The sequence below is a fragment of the Microplitis mediator genome, chromosome 10, assembly GCF_029852145.1.
Source record: "Microplitis mediator isolate UGA2020A chromosome 10, iyMicMedi2.1, whole genome shotgun sequence".
NCBI classification, from domain to species: domain Eukaryota; kingdom Metazoa; phylum Arthropoda; class Insecta; order Hymenoptera; family Braconidae; genus Microplitis; species Microplitis mediator.
The window spans coordinates 4,698,358-4,715,615 of NC_079978.1; the positions used below are offsets into that span (position 1 = coordinate 4,698,358).

Here is a 17,258-nt window from a genome sequence, read left to right on the forward strand (position 1 = left end):
ATTACTTGGTGCAAGGAATTATCTCTTGAACAAAAAAATCTTTTCTCTCTCCAAGACAATTTTTGTATTTAATTCATGATGCATAAAATTTCTTGGTGCAAACTAAAATTTTGTTGCGGCAAGAAATCCTTTTTTTCTGCGTATTTTATAAATTTTGTAGTGATTTTTCGGTAGTCACGTAGTGACTGCAGGTTGCTCGTTATTATTATTATAAATTGAGGAAGTAAAAAGTTTAGCAATAGTTTTTGTACGGAAATGAAATATGTTTGTCTTGCGTATAATAAGTATAAGAATAGTTGCTAGATACGTTTTCGTACAAGACAATTTCCAAAAAAAAAAAAATAAAAATAAAGCAACAACATCAACAACTACAACTGCAACATATATATTCAGCTGACGTGCAGTTTAATGTAATGTAAGTACATATAACTATAAGCTGTATGGTAAACGACGCGAAAATGACCTTAACGTGAGTACTGGGAGTCGGAACAAATAATGGCGATTGCATCGGCTTCCTGATACAATGCCACGCCAAGCGAAAAACGTCGTTCCACTAAACTTTTTTTTATTTAACTTTGTTTATTTTTTTTACTTTTTCTTTTAGTTTTCCTAGTGAGTTTTCTCCTAGGTGATCCTCATTCCTTTCTCACTGGCTCATTGCTACTTGGCTTGTACTTTTCATCCCCATTTCGTGCATCACCTTTATTTTTCGTACCTACCTAACACTATTACATACATTATTATATGTATACGTGAGATCAGTGTGTCAGGACATTCTCACGAAAGTACAGGTGTATAGCCACATATATGTAGGTGTATATACATATATACATATATATTACCTATCCGGTTAAAACGACTATTGACTATATATGAAACAAAAGGTACCAAGTGCATTTTCTTAATGACATGAATATAAATAATGGAAGTAAATACGAAAAGACTGAATATGTTTCCAAGTTTTTTTCATCCACGACCAACTTTTGATTAAAAATGTATTTTCTGGATATTGAAACCTTCAACATTTTCAATTTATTCTAAAGCTATTATTTTACTTAGAGCAGAGCTGTTTCAAAACTGAAGACCTATAGGAATTGTCATACGCGGAAAGTTGTTTAGTTCAGACAATTGAAAAATATGAATATAAATAAAAGAACGGAGTTTGTAAATTAATTAACTAATTAGTTTGAAGAAAAATTAATTAACTCAAGTCAGTTTACAAGGTTAGATATTTTTTCTTTTTTTTAAGTCATGCGTTAATTAAATTTTATTAAAATTTATTAAAACCGTCTTGTGTTGATTTACGATCGTACTTTTCTTTAATTTCTTTTCAGTTTGGGGTTAACCTATATTCTGTATGGAACAAACGGGACAGTTTGAAAAGCAAGATTAAGTGTAAAAAGACGTTTTGAACCTGTGGGTTAGTACTAAGGCAACTACAAATTCGAATTTAATTCAATTTGTCTTAAATTTAACATCGATTGCGAAAGTCCCATGTTTTAAAGGATCAACTTTATATTTTTAGGCAATAGAATATTATTTATAATGAGATTTTAATACAATCGCGGATTAATACGAAACAGAAACAATAATTATGATCCAATTGTGTGAGCTTTGCGCAGCCTGTAGAAAGATGATTAATAATTTTCGCATATGCATTCATACAGACTAGATTATTGTTTCGCATGTCAAAGCTTAGATTCGTATGTAAAATTGAAAAATGGATTTTAGTTGACATGAAATTGAACGTATAATGAATATTCTCTTTGTGAATAATAGCGAGTATCAGTTTAATCAATCGGTGAATGTTTGAAGTAACCTGAGATTTTATAATCACAGCACGAAAGATAAAATTTAAATCAGTTAAAGATGAATGAGAAAAAGTGATAGCACCTGATTTAAATTTTGTATCAAATGTATTTTATATGTAATATATCCCGAGTCAAAAAACAAATTCTAGTTTAGTCCTCAAAAGCCTCAATTCCTTTGATGTTTTATTTGCCGCCCAGAAAGTAACGCTACTTTAGTACTCAAAATCCTCAATGCGAGCTATGAGCTCTAAAAGCGACTAATTTATCGATTTTAAATTATAACTTCACAGAATAAAAAAAATTCTCGACTGAAGGTAAATATTCTTGATTCAAGGAAATTTTTTTGGAGACCTAAATTTTCTCAGATAAAGTAGAAATCTTCTCCAACCAAGACGAATTCTCTTGGCTCAAAAAAATCTTGACTTCGTTCCCGAAAACGTTTGTCTTCATAAATATTTTCTTGACTCAAGATAACTTTTCTTTCTGTGTAAGACCTCAAAATACTCAACGAATGAAAAGTTATACTTCGGACTTTGAAAAATTTTCGATAGAAAGAGGAGGAGAGAGAATACATCAGATGAGACTTTTGAGGTTCAAATGTGGATAAAATTGTTCCTGTATGTTTTGAGTATTTTGAGGCTCTAATCCAGATTATGTTATTCCAGTTTAGTCCTCAAACTACTTTGAGGACTAAACTGGGATAACTTTCTATACTGTTGTCAATCTTAAAATTCTAAATTGATCCTCGAAAACTTCATTGAGAATTTTGAGACTTGAATCCGAATTTATTTTTTGACTCGGGTACACTGTAAAAAAGTTAGGGAGTGAACGCGGATTAAATCTGGAGTGAATGCAGAGCGGATGACTATTTATTTATTTAATTTTCTCGAAGTGAAATTTACTCTGAAGGGAGTTTATTTTAATATTAAAACTCTGAATCGGAGTCAATGCGGATTTAAATAAAATTAATTTGAAAATAAAAAATCTCATGTAAAACCTAACTATAGTTGTTAACAATTTATGATAAATAAATACACAAATGCTCAGGTTATTCAAGATCTTCAATTTATTTGATGTCTAAATTATATCAAATTCCGCCTAAATTATATCAAGCGGAATTTGATATAATTTAGACATCAAATAAATTGAAGATCTTGAATAACCTGAGCATTTGTGTATTTATTTATTAGCTGAGATCTGAATATTGCCCCCAATTATGATAAATTTGAGCATGCGCGAAAACTGATACAGATTTTGTATTATTATGGTTCTAAATTTGTACCAAATGCGCGATATAGGACAAGGGAGGGGGCAAAAGGGGGTACCTCCAAAATTTGATAAAAAAAAATTTTATATTTTTTAATGTTTTTTAAACATTCCAAAATCACTTCTGTAAAAATAATTAATCGTTACTTTGAATTTTTTTTGATAAACTTTTTCAAAAATCAATTGTCAGTAAAAATATTAATGACGTTTGTTTTATGATAAAAACAATTAAAAATTTTTTTTCTTCTTTTGTATCCAATAAACATGTAAAATATAATTTTTCTTTATGTAAATTACTTACAAAAGAATTCAACTTAATCAAATTCGTTTATAATCCAAAATTTTCTTTTTTTACCTTTTTTAGGGGGTACCCCACTTTGCCCGCAGAAATGAAAAATTTTGTTTTTCAACGGTAACTGAAAATTTCTTCTATTTACTTTGAATATCATTGAAAAAAAAAAAGATTTAGCGTATTTGAGTCCTCGAAAATTTGGTATTTCCTTAAGTACCCCCTATTGCCCCTTCCTCCCCAAGATTAATATCACTAATGGTATTGTTTTAGAATCACGATTTTTTTGCGTGTATACCAAGGTGTGCATAGTTTATCTGTGCTTACATTTAATATTGATCAGAATAGACAATTACGATTAAGTAACAGTTTTGATAGTAATGAAAATCAGGTATTCAATTAATCTCTATCATTTGCAATTACTTTAAGTGCTACTCTTTATCGGTCTATCTCCTTACTTGACTGCTTTTCGAGATTCATAAAGAGAGAAGGCGATTCTAATGTATGTATATTCGTTCTCGATAACTCGTCTCGCAGTAACGTTGGATCTTTTACCCTTTTTTATATTCACTTATATATAAAAGTGTCTGGGAAATCCGGTCACGTGCCAAAAGAAAAAGAAAATAGTCCAAGTAAAAAGTATAAATTAAAAAAAAAACTTTCGCTTCAACCTATAACTCGAACGACCCTCATCCATTAGACCCACAAGATTAAGACTCTGACCCATGGATAGGGCGATCGTTAAAATGACTGCTGACAATTCCCCTTATAAATTAATCTTTGTTGAAAAATAAACTCATAGAATTCAAGTTTGAAAAAAAAATTAACTCTCATTTAAAAATGAGGAAAAACAAAATTTTTAATTGTAATTCGATATTTTTTTTTACGTCTGACAGATAATTAAGATGTTTATATTACATAGTAATAGTCTGGGAAACAAGTGTTCCTTAAGCTGAAGATTGAAAAATTATACACAAGCTTACGCCTAATGAGAATGGGAAAATTCCAACAGTGTTAAATGAATTAGGCGTCACGATCGTTAACGTCGGAGCCAGGAGGCAAGATATTGTACTGAAAACATTCACAGAATCCAAACTTAATCCTATAAGCATCTTCTCTCTATACAATTTTATCTCTTCGTGTGCATAGAAACCTAACAAAAGCTCATAATAATTTCTCAGTGAACAAAAAATTTTAATAAAGAAGAATTGATGATGCATAAGTTAATTACAAAGGAGGGTCGGGTAAAATGGAGTACCCAAATTTTTTTTCAGTTTTTAATCGTAATTTATTGCTTCCACTATCAGTTTTGTTAAGAATCCAGGAATAAAATTTGAAAACTTTTTTTCGAAAATCATATTTTACATTAAATTGTAATGCAATTTTTTAAAAAATTGTCGTAAACCTTATTATAAAAATGCTTGGATGTAATAATTATTATGTGGTATGAAAAAAGTTCTGAATCCGATCTGTCACAGCTGAAGTTATTGGTTTGAAGATAATCAACATATATTACCTAAGCATTCGAACAATCTTAAAAAGAGTTAGTTTAGGAATGCAGCGAGGTGGTGAGCTGTAGAAAATACGTGTAAAGTTTAAAAAGATTGGTAGTGATTGGTGAGACGATCGATAACAAAAAGTAATGGAGCTACGTGGTCCATTAACAACCCACGTATCGTGACTAAATGCCAGGTTGATGATTGTGAGAGTGCTATAGAAGAAATTTTCACCTTTCCTTTGTGATAATTTTCTTTATGCTCTGCTTTCTGCTCTCTGTATAAATACTTAAGTAGATTTATTATTATTAAATCTGTCAATAGGAAATTGAATAGACTCAAAAACGTAAAATGCACCCTAATAAATCAGACCGCATTTCACTAAAAAAAGAACAAAGTATTTCATACATTTTTTTCGTATTCGTATAAATATATATATAATTTGTTTTCTATATATCTATACATGAAAGCGTTTTCGTCAAGTCAAAAAAAATATGACGATGTGTTTTTTTTTACATTTACCAGCACGCAGCCAGGAAAACATTTTGTTAAAGGGAGAAATAAGAAAAAAAAATCATTTACTATTAACCCAGATACTTTTTATGAGGTTATTTTTTATTCCGTATTGCTTCTTAAAACAGATAAAATAAAATATTTTAATGCCATGTGTGTTGTATATCTATAGCTTTGAAAAGTTATTTAAGTAATGACTGAGAAATAAAAGTGTCGACAGCTTTAACATGACAATGATGAATTTTACAACTTTATTCTAGTAGTGAAAGGCACCACTTGTATGTGTATAGGGTGAAAATGAGAAAGAGGGACAGGAGGAAGAAGTAATACTAGGAATATACAACGACCACCGAACGGATATGAAATATTGAGGCCAACAAAAGTACCCCGTGAGTACGAGAAGCTTGTTCACCGTAAGAGAAGCTTCCGTTTCTCTCTCGTCTATTTTATCTGCTTTCTCATTCCTTCATCGAGTCCCCTTTATACAGCTCCCGTAATTCGTCGTCTCGCAATTGTGAACGTGAAAGCGTCTACATATAGTCCAAAGTGGTAATCGTACGCAAACTACCGCTGTACTATACGTTAGAGTCTGGATCAAGCCAGTGCACATATATCATTCTCACATGCAAATGTTCGCCAAGACAAATGCTCGGAGGCCCTTATTCTCTACAAGATAAACCTAACAAATGTCTTTGTTTCAATTTAAAAGATTTATTCTTTTTAAATTAACTCGAAATAACATAAATAACTTTATTTGTCGTCAGCCACAATCACCGGAAATTCCATGACGAACATCAAAAGTTTTAAATAAATTCTCTGACTCGAATAAATATCAAAGCGATAACTAGATAGAACGGAGAACCAAGTTTCAGCTGATTGCATTCCAATAATAAAAATAATAGTCAGTTCATTGTTAATTCATCTAGTAAATAGGATCAGCTTCCAAATAAACATTAAATCCGTTACAAAAAAAATTCACTTAGAACTTTAAAATTTGTGACTTTTTATTTCCGCTATTTCGATATTAAATAATCCAACGGATAATCCAAACGACATTATAATCTATTTATTAACGAGACTTTCAACCATCAGCATATCTATTTATACCCTTTCTGAAACCACGAACAACCAAATAAAATATACATGTATACATATAGTGCAGTGAAATAACGCGGCGCCAAGAAACAGCATAGGATAATTGTGCTATATATATATATATATATATATATATATGAACAAAACGATCCTTCTCTTTTTTCTTTTCGCTCACTTATCAAGTGCTGTCGTTGCTCGTATATATCCGCCAAGAAGCTAGAGAATGTACTAGGCGCCGATCAACTTATTCCAGACATTCTCTATATCTGCGTCACGATTGATTACTCTTCTATCCTCATGCTTTTTCCTACTTATTCATTTAATAGTACATGCATAGGAAAAAATATGTATGACGAAAACAATTTCAGGATAATACATTTACGATGAAAAATGAAATTTCCAAGTAAAATTATTATTATGAAATTTAATACCTTACAATTTTCAGATTACGTTTATAAATAATTTTTCAAAGATTTCTACAAGTTTCTAACTCACAACTGTCTGTTAATTATTTTACCGCTTTCTTTTTTTTATATAAAAAATACCAGGATTTTATTTTTTCCTTCAATATTTTGTACAAGTTGAATAAAATATAAAAATCTAAAAAGGCAAAGTAATTCTGTTCGTTTTGCCGGAACAAAACACGGTTGGATTTTCATATCGCGTACGAAGAAAACTAGGTATGGATAATTTTTATTCTGTACAGCGTACGCGCCCTAGGGATGAAAATAAAAAAAAAAATGACAACTGTACTGTTGAATACTGTACTGAGAATTTTTATATTCAAAAGTGGATATGTTGCAAAACGAGCAAGTGCACGAGATGGGGGTCATAGATGAGAACGTTTGGAAAGCAACAACATCCATATAAAGTGATCAGTCAACTAAAAATATACGTTGAAAATTTAAATGTATAACTAAATATTTAAAAACATTTCAACGTAACCTATCGTAGTCATGTAACTACGAGTGTATTATTTTCTTCTTTTTTTTCAAATTGCCCTTTCAAACCCTTTATGACCTTTTTAACGTTATGTCAGATGAAAAAATTTTTTATCGATCTTTTTTCAGCTCTACCTACACAAATTCAGACGAACAGGCGATGCTAATTGGAATGAAAAAAAAGAAAATTAATTGAAAATAAAAAATTGCGATGAGTTATTGGAAGTAGAGTACTTGTAAATTTTAAGTGAACCGTAAATCGCTATTAAATATAATTAATTTTCATATCCCAATTAGAGAAATTGTATATTGGAATGAGAATGGAATTATTAATGCAATTTCAATGCTTGAAAATTAAATCAAGTGTTATTATTATTTTTATTAATACCTTATTAAAATTTTGATTTTTTAAAATAAATTCAACGACAAGATAATAGAATTATTTAATATTAACAGTTAAATAATAAGAGAAATTTCAAATGAATAAAAAAATTGAATTGGGATAAGAAAATTTTTTACTGGAAATTGTAAAATTACTTTGTTTGGATAAAAATATTTTTTAAGATTAAGACCAAAAAAAAATTTAGAAAGAAACGAAAGATAGTTATACTTATAAAGACGCAACAGGTTTCGGAATAAGCGATTGTTTTGTACTGGTTACCATTCACAATTATAATAATCGAAGAATCTATTACGCGGATGATTAATTGAATTTGCTTGCAGTTTGTTTGAAAATAAATTTTCATTTATTTGAGATCGTAGCTTATTTTTATTGCAACAATAAATGCAATTGACTTATGATTTCTCTGAAAACTTTAATGAAACTCAATTGAATTCGATGTCATTAAATCAGTGCAAGTTATACTATAAAAATAACGTGATTATAAAATGTGAAGAAGAAAAATTATGAGAATTACTGTAAAAATTAAAAATCTCACTGTGCAATATCAATAAATCGAGAGATAAATAGTAAACATTAATGAATTCATTATTTTCTAATTATAAATACGTGAGGTATTTATTTGTTGTTCAATTACACATGATTTATCTTTGAATAAAATTTTCATCTTGAATTTAAATAAGACCTTGCGTATAATTAAAAAGTAAAAAAAAAATCTAACTATTTTTCATCGCGCATTAATTCCACTGCGATTGCTTTTTCTCCTTCCTCTTTTCAGACTCAACGAACTAGGAATCACTCGTATTTGAAACAGGTTATTATCTGATTCAATAGCAACAAGTGATGGACAAATTATCAAGTTTTTTTTCCACAATTCGATTCAATTTCACGACTTACTTTCATTTTAAATTAATTTTAAAATTATAACTCAGTTAAATAATTACTTTATGTGAAACTTTTTAAACTGGCTTTAACATGCGCCATTGAATTATCATGTGATGTAAAATATTCTGGATATATTGTTACCAGGAAGGAGAATAAATCTCATTTACAGGCATGAGTTTACAGTGAGGATGAACAAAACTTTATAACTTTATTATGCAGATTATTATCTCCCATCAAAAATAGTTCAAGAGTGTCGCCTATCAAATTTTATATATCTTATCTTAAGTTATTTATATAAGTCAAGCATCACTCAAATTTCTATTTAAAATTTCTTAAACTCTAATATCTGTACAGTTGTATCAGCAGAAGCTGTAACAGGAAATACAGCAGCTACTGTTTTATATCTAATACTTATTCATGCGCTGTAACAAATTTACGGAGTAAATCTGGAGTTTATTTTCGCATTAAAACTCCGAATCGGAGTGAATGCGGGTTCTAAAAAAATCTAGGTGACTCAAAAATCACTCCACTGGAGAAACAAACTCTGTCTTCGAACTAATTTTTTCTAAAACTCCGTAACTTCGAGTGGTGGATTTTATTTGAATCCGAATTCACTCGATTTTTTACAGTGTGCTTGTGGTTAATCTGAGAAACTAAATATCATGGATGTAACATTTCTTTGGAGAACAAAAAAACACGAGTGCTTAATTTGTAAACTTACGGTAACGTTCAAGGTAAAGAACAGTTGGTATATAACAGCACGTGCCATTTTCTCCGTGAACGTGTGCGTACATTTCGATCGAGTTTTGTTCTTGTGAGATCACTTTAACATGCCTTCACTTTTTTCTGTCATTTTTTTTTCATCTGTCAACTATTCATAACGAGTGACAGGATTCTTTCAATGTTACTGATCCATTAATCTTTAGTATTCACTCATGTTATCACTAACACCGCGTTATCAACTCATCACAAATATGTTTAATTCGCACAATGATTAAATCTGTTTGTCAGATAATTATTAAATACCTTTCATAATTAATATTACATAAAAAAAAATAAAAATGTTTAACTAAAAAGTTAAATACTATCCCTTGTACTTCATAGTTTTAGTTAAATGAAGTGTTAAAAACCACTTTGCAAATAACTTCACAATATAGATGTACTTGAATTACCATAATTACAATATCTGTCATAATGTTGAATAATATTTGTCTGTGTTTCATGTTTATCATTAATTTTCGTATTTATATATGTGTAAACTAAACTCTCTCGCGTGGCAGAATATACTGGTTGGTAAAACAAAACAAACCATAATTCAAATTTGAATTAGACATTTTCCATTAACTATTTTGGTGATTAAATTATCTCAAGAAACTATTATTTATTAAACACAAGTACAGTTAACGAGATTAGTAATATGATTTGGCCACTAAATACTCGGTAATTATGTTCATAATAATTAAACATATATTAACGGCAATTGTAAATAAGAACCGTAATTAAAAAGTATTAATTCAACAAACATCTGTAACAGTTATTAAAATTAACAATGCGTAAGTGAATCATACATCCAGGATTTGCATAGACCTTGAATTGAGGTCACTAATTGAATGGATAAATATAAGCGGCCAAGATTTAGACACTCGTAATTGTAAATAATAAAAATTTTGAGTGATAAAATAAATATGTTTTTTGTCAAAGAATAGAAAGAAGTATAAAATTTATGTCCCACAATAAAATAAAATCCATCAATAGAAAGAAAAGTAATAAAAGTTGCACAACATCTAAGGGTAATCCACGAGTAACGAGTGCGCTGAGCCTTCTGAAAATAGACAGATTGTCACAGAAATTTAGTATTTTAGTCAGCAGCAATGCAGCTTGAGTCACGTACAACACTACTGTTGAGCACAGCCGAGGCAAAGTAAAACTACCACCACACAGAGACGACCGAACAGAACGACTAGAATCCACTGACTGCCGGCGTCGCCTCTTTTCACCCCCAACGACCTAGCGTGCAGCATCCCTGACCCCGCAACCACCACCACCAGCAGTAGCACCAACTACCCGCTGTACAACTACCCCATCTCATCCGCATTCCCACCAAGATGTATCTCTGATGATTCTGGCCCTCTTCCGAATCATCCACCATCCGTATTACGTCGCCTCACTTTCTAACACATACTTTACAAGTGTTGTGTTATGTTTGCCTTGGTTAGGAGTTGCACCGACCTCTTATTCTTACTTTACTTAAAGCTTTTTTTTTATTTTTTTTTTTTTAGATAAAAGACGAAAGAAGTGGAAAAAAAAGAGTTCATCGTCTACTCTTCCAAACTACCGTCACTCGTTCATTCATGTGTCTTTCCTATTCTTCTCAGTGTATCAAAAAGTAAGAAAGAAAAACACGACAAATAAAAAAAGTAAAATAATACTGCAGTGTAAGGGTAAAAGTTGTTGAGAGGTTAAAAAAGGTGAACATTATGAACGTGAGACAGGGAAAATATTTTTACAAACTTGACATTGGAGAATTTGTTAGAGATTCCAGAGACAATTCTTGTGGCGCTTCCGATTCGAAATCGGAATTTAGGAAAGTTTTTTAAGAAAAAACTTTACGGTGGAGTGAAGAAGCAGAGCTGAAGGAAGGAGGTAAATAAGGAAGGAAAGAAAAGAGGTGGAGGAAGGAAATGATGTAGGGGTTTGTAAGAGAGAAAAGGAGACGGGTTTTCCAAGAACAGGCTGGAGAAACCGATTGAACCCTCAGGAACTACTCGACCCTCGTTGTACTCTCGTTCTAAGAAAGTAAAAAATCCTCTTTCATCGTATTCTCGTGAACGCTTACCGAGCTAGTGCCTCGAGGAGAAATGGGAGGGCGTATTAGATCTTAGCGACCTAATGGCTTTTACGCCTTATTACTCGTCGTTACGTTAGATGAACGACTTACCAGGACAAATAGCCAGCCGACAGCTATTATAAAATTTTTCAACCTCGAATATTTTTCACCTGTTAAAAACCATTCTTGTCTTCACTTACTAAAATTACTTATGACGACCTTGTCTTGTTTATTTATTACTAACAAACCATCGAGACTAAAAAATTTGCGGACGTTGATTGATCATTAATTCTTAGTTATGAAGCAGTGAAAAAAAAATCAATTAAAAGTATACCATAGTTAAGTTTTAATTGAGATTTCAGCTTTAAAATAATTGAGTAATTGATACGCGCTAATAAATATTGTATAGTCCTAAAAGTTCAACTACTGGAAGGTCTGGATTTGATCTGACTCTTTAGTTGATAGCTTTTCTAACAACTTCATTCTGAAATTGGCATCTAACAACTGTCGAACAACTTTAGATCAATAGACCAATAAAGCTGATGAATCAATTAGAGGTCTGGTTGCATCGATAAACTTTAATTCATTGGAATAGATACTAATTATTGGTGGAGTCAAAATATATGATAAAAGTTCAATTCTTATCTTTAGATGGCACGTGTTGCAAAGACACTTGTCAAATTAATTTTAGATAATAATTAATAAAGAATGATGTTTACGATCTTTAAAGCTGGATATCAACTAAATTAATTTTGCATATACTAGCCGAGGTGATGATTCACAAGCCGCTTGGAATACTGATTTACGATTCCGTTAACTATCTTGCAATTGAGAATTGAAAATAAAGATGATAATGATACGTATGCTAATATGATTATGAGGAAATAAACTGAAGAAAAAGTCCCGTTTTATAGATAATCATACAATAAAAAAAAACTTTATTATTTAGTATGTTAATTGCGGTAGTAAGTGAGTACATAATTTACGACAAATAAATAGCTGAATTGAGAAGTGATAATAAATTGATAGAATCAACAATTATTTTAGACTATACTTAATATGGTAAAAAATAAAACAACAAATTACTTAAGAGTGATTGAATGATTATCAACTGATGAAATATTTTAAGTTTTTTCAATGCCAATGATAACAGATAGTGGCATTGATAGCGTATTGATCTCTGCCCTATCGAGTTCAATTAAATACACAATAAGTTCAACTACATGCAAGATATGAATTACGAACTTACGTCAAATAAAATTGATTTGAGTTTGACGTATGAAAATTTGAAAAAATATATCAATGGTATCTTAAAATACTGGGCTCGATAAAATGACAATGAAATAAAAATTTTATAAACAAAGACTCCGTGTAATAAGTGTACTACGATAAATTATTGAATAAACTGAGAAACAAAAAAATATTTTGTTAAATTAATTTGGGTTATTTTTGATAAAACATCAAATTTTTGAGGTTTATGTAAAATAAATATTTATAAATGTTTTAATTGCAATGTTTACGTAACTTATAAACATCGAATTAAATACTTGATATTTTCATAATGAAATTATGATGGACAAATTTATATGATACTTATTAAAAATTTTTTTGTAGATGATAACGGTATATATTTATACAAATATCAAAATCGAGTTCCCAAAAAAATATTTACACATTTTATAATTTATATACCAACGAGATTTAAACATATAATGTTTACTATCTTTATAATTAGAACTGCTTTCGATAAAAAAAATATATATAATACAAAATATACAAGGTTGACAAATTAAATTTTATCTAAAAAAGTGTGTCATAAGTCGGTTTATCAAAATTAATTTTTTAGCTCTCTTAAGGCTCGTTTGAGAATATAAAATATGATTGACTCTGTCAGTTGTGTTATGCGCCGACTAAGCGACGCGAAGCAATTTAATATATAAAATAGTATGATACATCAATTAAATCTTCAGTTAACGTTGTCGTTACAAACTATAAGGAAGAAAAAAAAACAGTATTGTACGGTTGCTGTTATTAGATAATAAAATAAAGAATGAGATTTACCGCGAAAGAATGTGCTAAAGATAATAGCTAAGAAAAATAATTAAATTTATAATTGAATATTTGAATAGTGGCAGTGTTTTGGATGATAAATAAAATTTTGATACATTAGTGAATAAATTAAAGTGATCATTATCAATGACCAGCCAATCGACACAAAATCAGCATCGTTTTAGTTTGTGGCCGCAATGGTTAGCAGCTGGAGAACGTAAGCAGAAAAAAAAAATTAGTTTAAAAAAGGGGTAAATATTTAAATAATCGGAAATGAATGAAATATTTTTAGTGCTACTGATGTCAATGATGGTGGGGTTGATAGCAGGTTGGACATCGCCATATTTAGCTAAATTGGATGCAACAGAGAATCCGATTTCGGAACTTCCAATAACTAAAGTTGAAGCATCTTGGATTGCATCACTCATCAATCTCTCCCGACCAGGCGGTTCAATTTTAGGAGCAATATTTGTTTATAATATTGGTAGTAAACCAACAACATTGATTTCTGGAATTCCTTTTGCATTGGGCTGGGCATGCTTTATAATTATGAATTCAGTGCCGTTAGTTTATGTATCACGTACTCTCTGCGGTATCGGTCTTGGGATGTATTACAGCTCATTTCCACTTTACGTGGGAGAAATATCACATCCTAGGATTAGAGGTGCTCTAGTAGCTTTGATCATGCAGGGTTATATGTTGGGTAACTTATTTGGTACAATGATGGGAAAATATTTAGACATGTGGGTTTTTGCTGCCATTAGTCTTGTTCCAAATTTAATATTTTTGGGATCATTTAGTCTGATGCCACAGACACCGCACTATCTAGTACGTCACAATAAGATGGAAGAGGCTGCTAAATCAATAAAGTTCTACGATCGGAATGCTGACGTTATCAATGAACTTGATGCTCTCAAGCAATTTATGCAGTCAAATCAAACAACGACGTTCAAAGATACCTGGCGAGAACTCAATACTCCATTAAATCGTAAAACATTATTAATGGTTAATATTATTTTTGCATTTGTACAATTAAGTGGACTTTATACTGTCTCTGCGTACATGGAAATAATGTTAACAAAAGCTCGTGTTGACGTTATAGATCCATCGAGTTTAGTAATCGGAGTTAGTGTAATAAGTATTATTTCTAGTTGGATAGCGACGTATACTAATGATAAATTTGGAAGAACAATTATGCTTTTAATTTCGAGCATTGGTGTCGCATTAGGAATGTTTTTATGGGGTTTAAATTATCAATTGTTAGATCTCGGATATGACGATCCAAACCTACAATGGCTATCAATTATTGCAGCGATTGTATACCAATTCACTATTGCAATCGGTCTGATGCCAGTACCCACAACACTTATAAGTGAAATGTTTGCACCAAGTGTAAAAGGTATAGGTGCTTGCATAAGCAGCGGGGTTTCTGGTGGGTTTGCATTCGCTGCAAGCAGAAGTTATCAACCTATGGTAGATGCATTATCTGAGAAATATGTATTTTGGTTTTATAGTTTACTTATGATTGGTACGGGAATTTATACGATGGTATTTATTCCTGAGACAAAAGGTAAATCACTTGCGGAAATACAACAAATGTTATCCCAAGGTATTAAAACTAAATCAAATAACGAAAGTAAAATAGGAGACGAAAATAAAGTTGTAGAAAAAGTATGAAAGTTGTGATATAGATAAAATTATTTCCATTTTTATGGTTATAGTGACAATTTTTTTTTTCTCAATATTTTTAATATCAATCGTTATTTTTATAAGAATTAATATGGCTAATAAAGTCATTAGAATATTAAGTAGTAAGTTTAAGTAATGAAACCAAACGAAATTCTGTCAGTGGATAGATTAACTGTTTAAAACTTCTGGCATTAGACTTTTTTTCAATACATATTATTATTACTCATACGAGGAAAGAAAATTATGGGAACTATTCTCATAATGGTATGGGAACTATTCCCATGATATCATAGAAAAATTTTTTTGCAAAATAGTGTAGAAATTTCTCTCATGATATGGAGAGATTCAAATGAAGCTTCTCCGAAGCGAAATTTGTTGAAAAAAAAAAAAAAAATTTGTTAAAAATTTTAATGTTTTTGCCAAATACAAATTTTTTTTTCAATGTTTAGGAACCGTTTCCATAATTTTCTTTCCGTATACTGAACAATACTCGATAATTCATTTCAATTTAAAACACTTGGCTAGTTAATGATTACATTTATTCTTAAGATACATTTAAGATTTCATAAAGTAATTTGTATTTTCGAAATAAAAACTTTTTTTAATTAACAGAAGTGGTGACGACGCTTTAAAAAAAAAAAAAAACTAAGAATATATGTTTGTTTTTTAAAATTATTGTAACAACATCATTACTTTCAACCATTCTACCTTGTCTTACGTTATTTGTAATTTAAATTGCAGTGTCAATAGTATTTTTCTAATACTGGTAATTATTTTTAGAATGCTTACGAATGAATGTCAATAATGATAATTATGAAGTAGTAATATTTTAAAAGGATCTTGAATAAATTTTGTATTTGATAAATAAAAGACTTGTTTGATTAATTACAATTTAAAAACAACATGTACACATTTATATGATAAAAATAAAACAAAGTAAGTACGATAAAAAAAAAATCAACCAAACATATCGAGGAATAGTATATTACATACCGGAAGAGGAAAGTGGGACATTCTAACACATGTGTGTAATTGACTACTAGAGCCGAAGGCGAGAGTGACAGACACGCAGATTAGGACGTTCTACTTTTCTCCGCGGCGTGTATACTATTTTTTACCAGAACTGCGCCTGAAAGCTTAAATTTTTCCACCTGTTTGCGGAAAGAATCGCGCATGCGAACAGAACAGAAATTTAAACATTCAGTGCAGATATGGTGAAAAAATTTTTTGTACGATTTGAAATCACTAGTAAGAAAGTAAACAACTCTTCAGACGATTACTAATTGGTAAAAAAAATATAGTGTTTTCGATGTCAATTGATGACCAAATTGATAGCCGATTGATTTCATTGTTTTTATCAAAACTGGATTCAGTGACAAATCTAGAGTCAAAACTCCTAATTAGCGAAGATCGAGTTTCTTGGATTGCATCGGTTCTTAATTTCATTCGACTTGTTTGCGCTATTTTGGGTACAATATCTGTTTATGTCATTGGTAGTACATCGTCAACATTACATTTTGACACTTGTCTCAGTTTCATGTTAACTTTGTGAAATCGGTCTCGGAATGTACTACAACACGATTTCACTATATATTGGGGAAAGTTGCAATGCTATTTCGTAGATAATTCGTGTGACAGTATAGTGAGAAAATATTTAGACATGTGGCAATTTCCTGGTATAGGTCTTGTTCTTAATAAAACATTTCTTGACTCATTCAGTGTAATGCTATATATACTACATTATTTAGTGTCTCGCGATAAGACAGAAGATGCTGTTAACTCAGTTCAATTCTACGATAGAAATGCTGACGTCATCAATGAACGATGCTCTCAGACAATTTATGCAAATAAATCAAACTCCAACATTCCGAACAGTATTGTCTGCTATTAATACTCCAATAAATCTTCAAATAGCACTGATGATTAATGTTATTTTTGCATGCTAAAAGCGGACTCTACACAATTCCTGCGTACATTGAAATAATGCAACCGAAAGT

At 30.5% G+C, this 17,258-nt stretch overlaps 2 protein-coding genes and 1 long non-coding RNA gene across 9 annotated transcripts in view; 2 read left to right on the top strand and 1 right to left on the bottom strand.

Moving 5' to 3' along the window:
* LOC130675935 (disks large 1 tumor suppressor protein) overlaps window positions 1-17,258 on the bottom strand; it is a 251,336-nt gene that overhangs the window by 209,809 nt on the left and 24,269 nt on the right. Inside the window, exon 1 of one of the 7 annotated variants that reach the window (XM_057481862.1) lies at window positions 9,418-9,592. The exons of the other annotated variants lie outside the window; for them this stretch is intronic. Coding sequence (XP_057337845.1) covers window positions 9,418-9,490 — 73 coding nt within the window. The 5' untranslated portion in view covers window positions 9,491-9,592. Of the gene's footprint in view, window positions 1-9,417; window positions 9,593-17,258 lie in introns of those variants that run through there. 7 annotated transcript variants of the gene reach the window in all.
* LOC130675943 (uncharacterized) lies at window positions 1,110-4,601 on the top strand. The gene is made up of 3 exons (XR_008991357.1): window positions 1,110-1,223; window positions 1,335-1,420; window positions 4,289-4,601. It is a non-coding gene; the product is annotated as an uncharacterized LOC130675943 (long non-coding RNA).
* Window positions 13,398-15,679, top strand: LOC130675937 (facilitated trehalose transporter Tret1-like). The gene is made up of 2 exons (XM_057481868.1): window positions 13,398-13,789; window positions 13,865-15,679. The coding sequence occupies exons 1-2, from the start codon at window positions 13,720-13,722 to the stop codon at window positions 15,247-15,249; spliced, it is 1,455 nt and encodes a 484-aa protein (XP_057337851.1). The 5' UTR covers window positions 13,398-13,719; the 3' UTR covers window positions 15,250-15,679.

Bases quoted from the DNA above. Each gene is read 5' to 3' on its own strand.
- LOC130675937 (XM_057481868.1), top strand. From the start codon at position 13,720: ATGACCAGCCAATCGACACAAAATCAGCATCGTTTTAGTTTGTGGCCG. The intron at 13,790-13,864 runs GTAAGCAGAAAA...AAATATTTTTAG, and splicing joins ATGGTTAGCAGCTGGAGAAC to TGCTACTGATGTCAATGATG.